General features: G+C 36.2%; 1 protein-coding gene across 2 annotated transcripts; it reads left to right on the forward strand.

The window, feature by feature from the left end:
- Positions 1 to 9,493: 9,493 nt before the first annotated feature.
- LOC108345367 (uncharacterized) lies at positions 9,494 to 11,691 on the forward strand. 2 transcript variants are annotated; one of them, XM_052867269.1, is made up of 4 exons: positions 9,494 to 9,698; positions 9,795 to 9,910; positions 10,382 to 10,753; positions 11,429 to 11,691. In XM_052867269.1, the coding sequence occupies exons 1-4, from the start codon at positions 9,566 to 9,568 to the stop codon at positions 11,510 to 11,512; spliced, it is 705 nt and encodes a 234-aa protein (XP_052723229.1). In that variant the 5' UTR covers positions 9,494 to 9,565; the 3' UTR covers positions 11,513 to 11,691. The 2 variants fall into 2 exon arrangements, with proteins under 2 accessions (XP_052723229.1, XP_017439454.1); XM_017583965.2 differs by having other exon boundaries at positions 11,450 to 11,691.
- Positions 11,692 to 12,047: the final 356 nt, after the last annotated feature.

The raw sequence follows: 12,047 nt of genomic DNA on the forward strand, positions 1-12,047 counted from the left end.
CAAGTTTTTTGGCACCGTTTTTCGGTGTTCATAAATTTGTCATCAGTTTCATTCTAGCTATTATGCTTTTCATCTCTGGTGTCCTTCACTTAGTTGTTAGATTCCTTATAAGGCACATGTCCTCTTTGTCAATATTTGAAGACTGCTCAATGATTGGAAAAGAAGTAAAGAATGAGAAACCTTCCCTTTTAGGTTCCATGGTTAGAGTACGAGTACGAGTTGCCTTCAGTAGGAATTGCTCCTTCTCTCTATGTTCTCGCTCTTGCAAATCTCTTTTCTTTTTTTGGTCTCTCCTCTTTTCTTCTTTTCTTATTTCTTCTTCTTTTCTTTCTTCCTTTCTTTTGTCTTCTTTTCTTCTTTCTTCCTTTTGTTTTTGCTCTTTTTCTTCTCTCTCTCTCTTCTCTTATTCTCTCTTTTCTTCCTCTTTTCTTTCTTGCTCTCTTCCTTTCAATCCTTGCTCAAAGAGGTTCCAAGCTTCTGCAACAATTTGTATTCAGCCCTTGAGATGCCATCAGATATAGGTTTGATGATTTTCATGTCAAATCAGTAGCACTTCAGCTTAGATAATCCATTTGCATCTCCTTGAAAATCACCATTTCATTTCTACAACTACACTGTTTATCACAAAAAAGCTAATGCTCTAGTTGAGCAAATCAATTTATTCAATTGGTCAAAAATTGATGATTGAATCAGCTTGAATTTAAGGACAAAACTGGTAAAAAGAGAAGTAGATGAAAACTGGTTTATTGTCCACAAGACAACACCAAACTGCACCAAAAAATCAGAAAACTGAATTGGTTTAAACAAGGTGTGATGAAAACTGTTTTGAACAATTTTTAAAAGCTGAAATATGCACCTTCAATTGTAAAAACCAGTTCAATCAACAAATAGAAGAGGGTTAGATGCAATGACAATAACCAATATTAAAAATAATTGCAGCAGCTTAAAACTGATCACTCATTTTCTCAACAAAGGTAGCTTAGCTTTAGATGCAACCACTCAAATCTCAATTCTAAACTGTTTTAGGGTGCTCTAGCAAGTTTGTTTTAGGTTCTAAACACTCAATTTGTCATTCGCTTTGGTATGGAATTGGTCTCTCAAAATTTGGCTATATGAGTTGGCAATTTTCAGTGTTTTATGCTGCTGAAAAGTGCCAAGTATGCTTGCTGGATAGCACACTTGAATTCCAAAATTCTACTTCATCTCCACTTCTTAAGGTGCTACCTTGGTAGGGAAAGGGTTCTGCTGTTTGAATGCTTCAATTGGACTTCACCACACCATTGAAATCAGCCAACACAATCATGAAACAGAATTAAATTCACTACACCAGAGTTTTTAGTAAAACAGATTGGAAATGGACATTCTAGAGGTCAAGAAATGGGAAATCAAGTGATTATAGGTGTTGAACAATAGTAGGCACACAAAATGAACCTAAGAAAGGTTCTACAACGTATTAAGAAAGCAAGAAAATTAAAATCACATATTAAACCAAGTCGAGACCCAAACTTTTTGATATTTTTTCAAAGTGTTTGATAAAATGCAGTGCTGCTTTTGGAATTGATTGGGAAGAGTTCTTTTTAGGCTCTAAAATTTATAAATGTGTAGAAATTTGTAATGGCCTGTGATTGTCATATATTCTATTTGGTGCATTTATAATGGTGATTGTAATGTTCAAATTTCTGGACATTCTGAGTTGAAAAAACTGACATTAGGAGCTTTTTTAAAACCAAAAATATTGACGCTGCTGATGCAATGGCTTTTTTAGATTTACATTATTTCACATTTCACTTCGTTCTCCACTTTAATAATGTCTCTAACTTATCCCATATATATCTTTTTCTCTTAATTTATGATTATTTATTGTTTATTGAGTTTTGATATTTCTTTTATTTTCAGTCTTGAAAAGGGAATATAAGAATCAATGTTCAAAAGGGAAAGTGCTTGATTGCACCTTCTACATACTAAGTGCGCATCATATGTTTTCATCTTATTCTTGCAGAGACACACCATTTTTCTTTTATCTTTTCGAATTAATTAGGTCATTTTAGAGGGAAAGTTCCATTATTCACCATAATTCTTATTCTACTTGATGTTAATTTATAATAAAAGTTATTAGTTATTAAAATAGTCAATTATTATGAACGAAAAATTATAATTAATTTATTTCTTTTTGTTTGCAGATATTTGCTATTAAACTTGAGTCCACCCCCATATTGCTCTATTGTCGACCCTGTATTTCTGAACGAGTTTTCCAAGCATTCTTCAGTTTTGTACCAAGTAAAGTATGTTCAAATTGTAAATTTGTTTGTTATTATTATGTTATGAATTCTGGACTGTTGGTGTATGTATTATATGTCCTATGCTATTGTTGTGCAGGTGTGACTTATTGATCATATAAATTGTTTAGTGTATGTTTATCTATATATTGTGTAAGTATAGGTGTATGTTTTAAGTTTAAACTTATAAGTATTGGTGTATGTTTTGCCATGGTTGTGGGTTCAACTATATTTTGTGGAAGATGAATTTGGATTGTCTTATGTGAATTGAATTTCAACTACATTGTACAATATGCCCAACCCTAGGTACCATTTAATTAGGTTCCTCATGTAATTTTGAAATCACATTGTATAGTATGGCCAACCCCATATGTGAAAGGAAGCCTAAAAAATGGCCTATACACTACCGCTGTGAATGTTGATAATGACGGTAATGATTTATCTTGCCCTTAAATGTATATGAAGAACTATTGGTGAGAGTAATGGGTTATGTGACATGGACTTTTGTCATAGTAGTGTTGAAATTGTATTCCATGTTTTACTTAAGTAGTAATAAGTTTATTACTTATGTCACATGGACTTTTGTCACAGTACTATAGAAAATGTGTTCCATGTTCGACTGAAGTAGTAATAGGTTTATTACTTATGTCACATGGACTTTTGTTATTTTGACTCAGTTTATATTCGTTTGGCTTGTCACAAAACATGGCCCAATTTGGCAACCATCGTGCATGGATGTACGATCGTTGTTATAGTGGAAGGAGAGGACTGAAGGAAGCTTTTGTACAAGGAGTTGAAAAGTTTGTGCATACGGCTCGACAATATGAATATTATGCTATTAATGGAGGGATTCGATGTCCATGCCTCAAGTGCGAATGTACAAGGATTTTGAAAGACGAAGAGGTCAAAGTTCACCTATATAGAAAAGGGTTCATGCCAAATTACACAGTATGGACATTTCATGGTGAAGAAATGCCTACCACCTCGACTGCTCGTTCAAAGCGGCAAGCTTCAGGTTCGGACAATTTTGTACACACACACGAGTTAGATCAATTAATGTAAATGCAAGAAATGGTCGATAGTTCTATTCGTCGACATTCTGAACAAGAAGCAGAAGATAGTCTTGATGAAGAGTCTCCAAATGAAACCACTCAAAGGTTTTACAACTTATTGGAAGATGTAAACAAACCTGTATTTGATGGGTCATCAGAGTCAAAATTGTCAGTTTGCATTAAACTGATGGCTTGTAAATCTAATTGGAACGTTCTGAATCAAGCAATCGACTTCATTTCAAAATTGATTTTAGAACTAACACCAGTAAACAATTCTTTACCAAAGAACTATTACGAAGCCGTTAAATGTGTTTCAAAGCTAGGACTAGAAGCGAAAAAGATTGATTGTTGTGTCAATGGATGTATGTTTTTCTATGATAACGACACTGGCAAGAATGATGCATCCTTGGTCCAATGCAAATTTTGTGGCCAGCCTCGATTTCAGACAAAGCATCCTGAACGGAGGAAAAAAAAACCAATTCCATTCAAGTACATGTTCTACTTGCCTATCATTCCTAGATTACAGAGAATGTTTGCTTCAATGCAAACAGATGAACACATGACATGGCATGATGGTAAAAAAACTGAAGGAGTGTTACGTCATCCTTCTGACGGTGAAGCTTGGAAGCACTTCAATCGTAAACATCCCTCCTTTGCTAGTGATCCGCGTAATGTGCGACTTGGTCTATGTTCAGATGGGTTTACGCCATACATTCAGGCTTCTACATCACCATATTCATGTTAGCTAGTGATTGTGACCCCATACAATCTTCCTCTTGAGATGTGCATGACAAAGCCTTTCATGTTTTTAACGTGTATAATACCAGGTCCATCTAATCCCAAGGCATCCATTGATGTTTATTTGGAGCCTTTGATTGATGATTTAAAGAAATTATGGAGTGGTATTTGGACGTATGATGTGTCAAAGAAACAAAATTTCCTTATGAGAGCAACTTTGATGTGGACAATTAATGACTTCCTTGCATATGGCATGTTATCTGGTTGGAGCACGCATGGTCGATTAGCTTGTCCGCATTGCATGGAACACACAAAGTCATTCTCATTGAGTTATGGTCGAAAATCTAGTTGGTTTGACTGTCATCAAAGGTTCTTGCCCATGGATCACATGTTCAGGAGGAACAAAAAAGCTTTTCGCAAAGGTGAACTTGAAACAAATTTGCCACCGCCTAGACTTAGTCCTTCTCAAGTGTGGAGAAGAGTAAAACATTTTCCAAAAGTCACTGAAAGTGGTATCAATAGGATAGAAGGGTTTGGAGAGTGGCATAACTGGACAAAAAGAAGCATTTTTTGGGATCTTCCGTATTGGAAGGATAACTTGCTCAAACATAACCTGGATGTCATGCATATAGAAAAAAATTTCTTTGACAACATCTTTAACACGGTTATGAATGTCAGTGGCAAAACAAAAGATAATGTAAATGCAAGAAAAGATTTATCTCTATATTGTGCTAGAAGGGACTTAGAGTTGAAGCCTCAACATAATGGCAGGTTGGTGAAGCCAAAGGAAAATTTCACCATATCAAAAGACGAGGCTAAAATAATTTGTCAATGGATAAAAGAGCTTAAAATTGCTAGATGTCTATTCTTCAAACCTGGACAGATGTGTTAATATTGATAAGGTTAGTATTCAAGGTTTGAAGGGTCATGATTGCCATGTATTTATGGAGACTTTAATCCCGGTTGCGTTTAGCTGTTTGCCAATCCACATGTTAAATCCACTCATAAAAATCAACCACTTCTTCAAGGATTTGTGCGCCACAACGCTCAAGGCAGATTCACTAAGAAAGATGGAGGAAAATATTCCAATTATTCTTTGCAAATTGGAAAGAATATTCCCTCCTGCATTCTTTGATTCAATGGAACATTTTTCAATTCATCTTGCATATGAAGCATGGCTTGGTGGGCCAGTGCAATATAGGTGGATGTATCCATTTGAAAGGTTTATGGGACAATCAAAACGTTCAGTGAAAAACAAAGCTAGAGTGGAAGGATCAATATGTGCAGCTTTCTTACATTGTGAGACAACATATTTTTGTTCACATTATTTCAAAAACTCTATGTTGTTGCCAAACAATGTTAGGAATGAAATACAATGCCAAACTAGTACATGTCTATCAACATTGTCAGTGTTTCGACAAGTGGGTCGTCCCGCGGGCAAGGAGTACACTTATTGGTTAACTGATGCTGAATTCAACTCTGCTCACGTCCACGTGTTAATTAATTGCATTGAAGTTAAGGTCTACCTTGAGTACGTTCTAAACCTAAACTTATTATCAATCTAGAAATTATTATAGTCTTTAATTATGTTCATCTTTAACAACTCATTATGTGGCAATGCAAGTCCCAGAAGGAAATAGTTCTAGTATAATACACTCGGAGTTTCCACAATGGTTCAGATATCAAGTATGTTTATGTTTTCGTTAATCATGAACAAATAAACTGGTTTAACACTTTTAACTTAATATTTCTTCACGTAATTGTAGGTTCATAACCAACCATTAAGTCCCATAATTCAAGATCTAAGGGATTTGTCAAACTGGCCCATGAGATGTGTTAAAGAATGGCACACATATTTTGTCAATGGGTACAAGTTCCACACAAATGCATGGTCCAAAGGAAGGAAGACAACTAATTGTGGTGTGTTTGTGAAGGGACTTACCGAGGGTGGTTATGATGATTTCTATGGTATTATTCAAAAAATTTATGAGTTGGAGTACAATAATTCAACTACTCTAAAGAGAGTAGTTCTCTTTTATTGTGAATGGTTTGATCCTTCTAGGAGTGGAACAAGAGTGGATCCTAGGTATAATATTGTTGAAATTCAAATGACTTCAAGATACCGCCCATTTGATCCATTCATTCTAGCACATAATGTTAGACAAGTTTATTATGTCCCATATCCAAATTTTCCTACCAATAACAAATCTGGTTGGTGTGTTGCAATACAAACCAAGCCTAGGGGTCGCATTGAGTCAAATGATGTCCAAGATGAAATCCCTTACCAAGTTCATGAAATGGAACATGAAAATGAAATTATTCAAGTTGAACGAATATCCGCATTGCATGACTTTGATGGTGATGATGAAGACTTTGAGGGAAAAAACCAAGAAGATGAAGAAGAAGGAGAAGAAGAAGAGGAAGAACAAGACCACGAAGATGAAGAAGAATTTGAACACAATGAAGAAGAAGATGATGATTTCTCTTTGCATTATGGTGATCACAGTGACGGTTCTAACAATGATCATAGTAACGATGATGATGACGATGAAGATGATGATTAAGACGATTGAATGGGAACAACCCTTGTGTTATTATGCATGGTTCTATTTATGTTGTAACAATTGTTGTAACAATCATTGTGTAAATTAAATGATGTGTTAAAATTGAATTAATGTATTATGTGTTAATTAATCATTTATAGTTTTTGCCGTTGTATTTTTATATTTCCATATTGCAGCCATGTCAGGTAAGGGTCCTTCGGCTCCTTATAAGGGGAAGGCTATGAAAAAGCCTAGAAAGCAAGCACAGTATGTTATCAGGGTTCCTGACACCCAACCATTGGCAGACAGTAGTACTCGAGCTAACGTTCGATCATCTCTCCCACCACGCCCTACTCCGCGGCCCACACCTCCTACTATACCGACCACACCCCCTACTATATTGACCCCACCCCGTACTATACGACCCACTCCTTCTATTGTACCACCCACACCAAATCCTATTGTGGATCCGACACCAATAATTGATCCCTCTCCTTCTATCCCCAAGACATCTTCTATACGATCTACAGATGTTCAACAGTCATTGGATGATGTTGATGATCCTGATGATATGATTGATCCTTTCCCTCATCAGCGGCCTTCTATTGAACCCTATGGAAAAGGGTAATACCACATTTTCTTCTTAGTCATTATTTGTAGTAAATTATTTCTTGTACTATGCGTGTAGATTCATAACTTTCTTGCATTTATACTTCAGGTTTCTTCCTTCTAGAGTTGCTTCACAAGCTATCACTAGAATTATTAAGCAACAATTTCTTCAGCCTTGGACATCATGGGGAGCAATCCCCGAAGATGACCAGGAAAATTTCTGGAAGAGATTTAAGGTAAAAACATTTTGTTACTTAATCATGTTGTATTAATTTCATATAGGAATTTCATCTTCTTTATTTTAACATTATATATTGTTACAGAAAAAGGGCATACCTGAGCATGAAGTTCAAATTAAAAGGAACTTCCACAGCAAAGCATCTCATAGACTGTTAGAAATGTTTAGAGATGCAAGGATCACAGGAGAACGCCCTTATTGGGTGGGGGAGCGCATTTGGAACTCATTGCTGGCACATTGGAATACGCCAGCATACCGCGTTAAATGTGCTACCGCCCAAAAAAATAGGGCTTCAGAAAAAGGTGGTGCGCAACACACTGGAGGATCGATCACTACACATGAGCATGCCATTCGTATGGTAGAAATCTTCATTCATTTCTTATCAATTTTTCCATAACATCATGTACTTTGAAATTATATGCTTTATAATTTTACAGGCAGCACAGCTGGGACGTGTTGTTAGTGTTGATGAGGTGTTTACACAAACTCATATTCGGAAGGGGACTGGCACATTTGTTGATGAGAGATCTCGCAAGACCATTGTAAGTAGTTTGGCATAATAATATTCAATGTTCTACTATTTATTTTAGTTTCACACTTTGAAATTAAAGTTATTGACGTTTTTTTATCTTATTTAATAGGAAGATTTCTACTAGACTCACACAGGCGAGATCGGAGGTGGAATCTACTCCTGATGCTGCCTCAAGAACAGATGCAAATGAGGACATCATGAAGACCCAATGTTGGGTTGATGTCGTCGGGGGGAAGAAGAAAGGAAGATTTTATGGGGCAGGACAACTTGCCTCCAATTATAGTGCTGCAAGGGGAGGGATATTGAAACATCAACCATCTACATCCAACAATACTGAGCAAATCAACATGGTCAGTAGAGAGGCTTATGATGCAGTTATAACCAGATTGAAGACTCTTGAAGATATGTTCAAGAAATACATACCTCAGGAAGAAGTATCCGGCCCATCATCTTCCCACCAGCCACACTCACCGACACAGCCCATGCAGCCCACTCGAGTGCAAAAACCTGTCCAGCAACAACTGCCTCAGGATGAAGAAGAAGAAGATGATGATTCTCATGATTATACTGGCTATTAGGAGTTGATGAAATTTTAAAACTTAGTTGCTTGGTTTAAAAACTTTTTTTAGTTTTGACGTTTATTAGTCTTAACAACTACTTCTATGGTATTAATAGTCGATGAACTTTCAAAACTTAGTTGCTTACTTTAAAAACATTTGTGTTTTGATGTTTAATACTATTTTCAACTACTTGTATGGTATTAATGACATACATTTGATGTCTGATGTTTTGATGTTTCATATATTGATTGCATTTTATAAAACAAATAGAGTGCATTGATGTATGATGATATTGATTGGCAGGTGTATTGTGGTGGGTAAAGCAATGTACAAATAGAAAACCTGCATTGTATGAAACAAATATCGTGTGCAACGATGATGATATTGATTGGCAGGTGTATTGTAATGGGAAGGCAGCAAACAAACAACACTGCATGCTACTCTGTCCATTACCGACGGCGTTACCAAGGGATAGGGCCGTCGGTAAAAGACGCAAATCTTTGTGAAACGAAATATACTTACCGACGGTCAAAAACCTACGATAATTATCGACAGCTCAGAGTCTTCGCTAGAACCGTCGATAATTATCGGCGCCCCAAAGCAGTCGAAAATCCTACGGTAATAACCGACGGCTGGACCCTTCGATAAGCGCCGTCGGTAATTATCGACGCACAGAAGCCGTCGAAAAAAGCTGTCGGTAATATTTCCGACGGTCGCAATCCGTCGGCATGGATTTCCGACGAGCTGCTTATCGTGAGCTTTGAGTCCGTTGGACAGCCGTCGGTAAACTCCAATTACCGACGGACTTTTTTGCGTATCGACGGATCGTAGCCTTCGGTAATTAATTCCTAATTTGTAACACTCGCTTTCGCTGTTTCACCATCCAAACAATTTTCATATATCATTTCTTTTCTTGTTCCTGTATTTTCAAACAGGCCATGAGAGAGAGATATAACATAAAAGCGAGAAAGTCTCTATAACCTCTCTGAAATTTTCCTTGAAAAGCAAAGCAAATTAATGAAAATGTCTGTTTCCATTTTCTTCTTCACACTTCTACCTTTACTATTCCCCTCTTCTCATTGCACCACCATCACAGTTGATGGATCTTCAGAGTGGAAGAACCCCACTGTTCACGTTGGAGATTCCATCAGTGAGTACTACCACTAATTGAATACCCCAGAAAACAATGGAATCTTTGTTATAAGCACTTTTTAACACTAGCAGCTAACATTGCTCTATGTCTCAGTTTTCAATCACAAGCAACACTACAACATCTACATTTTCAAGAATCAGAATGCCTTTGATCTCTGCAATTTCGCACAAGCCACTCTTCTCACCAATCCCAACACTGCCTCCTACACGGTAAAACCCTCCCTTCAAAACTTTTCATCTGGGTGCTTTGTAAATCTTTCCAAAACCATTGATTTTGCAGAAATAGAAAAGGTTAAAAACTATGAATAATGTCATATCTACACCATATTTTTGTTAATTAAACTCACATGTATCTAGTTACTTAAATATCTTTTATACTATTCTCTAATCAAAATTGAAGTTTTCATTTTAACAGCATACCTTAATCTGTCAACATACAAAATTAGAGACTTCCATCAAAAAAAGCTAAGCAACTACATGCAAGTTGACCTATTATATGTTCTAATATGCTTTATAAAGAAATCATAAAAGTACAAAATGCTTAATATGTATTTTTTCACTCAACTTCTAGCAAGAGAAATAAGAAAATACTCAAAGAGGATTTAAACTTATTCATGGAAAACTGAGCATTTTTGTGTTGGTTGTTATTATTTTTACCATTATATATGTTAATGTTGTCAGTGGCATCCATCACGACCTGGTTTCTTCTACTTTAGCTTCAATGGTGGGTCTCTCATAGCATGCCAAGCCTCTCAGAAGCTAGCCATTGAGGTGACCTCAGCAGTTGTAGCAGCCACACCTCAAGCTTCAGCATTGCCTCCATTTTCTGGTGAAGTGTCACCATCTCCTTTTTTTCCATGGCATTTTAATACTCTACAAGAGGGTTCACCTGGTCCTTCACCTTCATCAAGTGTGGCAACAGCTCCGTTGGAACCGTATCAAAGTGGCAGCGTACCCTTCATCAGCAGCAACCCTGCAGTGCCTCTTCCCACTGATGAAGTTGACTCTGCTACTTTACACCCTCTTCCCACCTCTAGTAGCCATCGACAACAGGTGATTCTCTTTCACATTTTCTAACACATTTTTTATCACGTTCATGATATAGAATTATGTTTGTTAGTAGAAGCTACATAGATTCCATCAAACCAGGTTCAGAAATGATAATCTGGAACTATATTATGGCCACAATTAAGAAGAAGAAGAAGAACAAATTGTTACTTTTCGAGTAAACAGATTTTTCGAGTATTTAAGATCGCCCTTTCAGCTCTCCCAGTAAGATTTGTTCTTAAATTTGTCAGACATTGAAAATCATGATAAAAAGCAACTACTATATGTTACAACTTGAAATTTCGTTTTCAAATAAGAACAGAATAGGCTTGTGGGCTTGGGAAAATTTGTGGCAAGACAAAAAAAACAAAAAGAAATGTAATAAATAAATAAATATATATATATATATATATATATATATACACACACATATACACATATAAAAGCACTTATTTTCTCACTCTGTTTGTAATAGATTTGTCAATCTAACATGACAATAGAAGCTGGGCTATATTATAGAATACAAATGTTGGTTTTCTTTTCATGTTAGTGTACGTTCTTGCTACTTCATGATCAAGGAAACACATGATGATGTGTTAATTATCATCAGAGTTATAAAGTATTATAGCGGTGGCATTCACTTATTCATCACATTTGGTAGGTTACACTGATTTGGGTCAGTTCTATTATTGGTGGTTGCAGGTGATGATTGGATCATTTGGACTTGTAGTAGCTGTGCACACAATTACTTCACTGCTGCTTTAAAATGAGTGAGATAGAGAGTGTGAATAGGGTTTCACCAGGGACTCTGATTGAGTCTAAAGTAGCTCTAAGAAATTATTACACCATGTATTAAGATGCTCTTACATTATCTTTCAATTGGTTTTTGCCACTTTTCTTGTTCTTGGATTCTGGAGCACAATTGATTACCATATTTGCTTTGACATATATGCCTCAAATTAATCCCCTCACCACATGTGAGTGTGTCACTTTCTATGTTCATAGTACATTTGGGTCCCCAACAACACCTATTAATTCATAGTGTGTCCATCCAGCTTAGCCTAGTTGACCAATGTATGGTTCAATAAAGCCACATGCTGGTGGGGAGCTATGAAGTGTGCTGTGTTTCTTTTTCACCACTTGATCACTGACAGAAATAAATTGCTGGTCCAATAAAGCCACCATTCCCAAGTTATCCTCAAAACTAGTCTTGAAGTTTTCTTCTTGGTTCAATTTCAAACTAGATTCTTTTTGATCTATTACAAAGTAAAAGTTTCTTCTTTTCTCATTATTGAATACA

Source organism: Vigna angularis, chromosome 8 (assembly GCF_016808095.1).
Source record: "Vigna angularis cultivar LongXiaoDou No.4 chromosome 8, ASM1680809v1, whole genome shotgun sequence".
Classification (NCBI taxonomy): Eukaryota; Viridiplantae; Streptophyta; class Magnoliopsida; order Fabales; family Fabaceae; genus Vigna; species Vigna angularis.

Bases quoted from the DNA above. Each gene is read 5' to 3' on its own strand.
- LOC108345367 (XM_052867269.1), top strand. From the start codon at position 9,566: ATGAAAATGTCTGTTTCCATTTTCTTCTTCACACTTCTACCTTTACTA. The intron at 9,699-9,794 runs GTGAGTACTACC...TCTATGTCTCAG, and splicing joins TCACGTTGGAGATTCCATCA to TTTTCAATCACAAGCAACAC. The intron at 10,754-11,428 runs GTGATTCTCTTT...GATTTGGGTCAG, and splicing joins CTAGTAGCCATCGACAACAG to TTCTATTATTGGTGGTTGCA.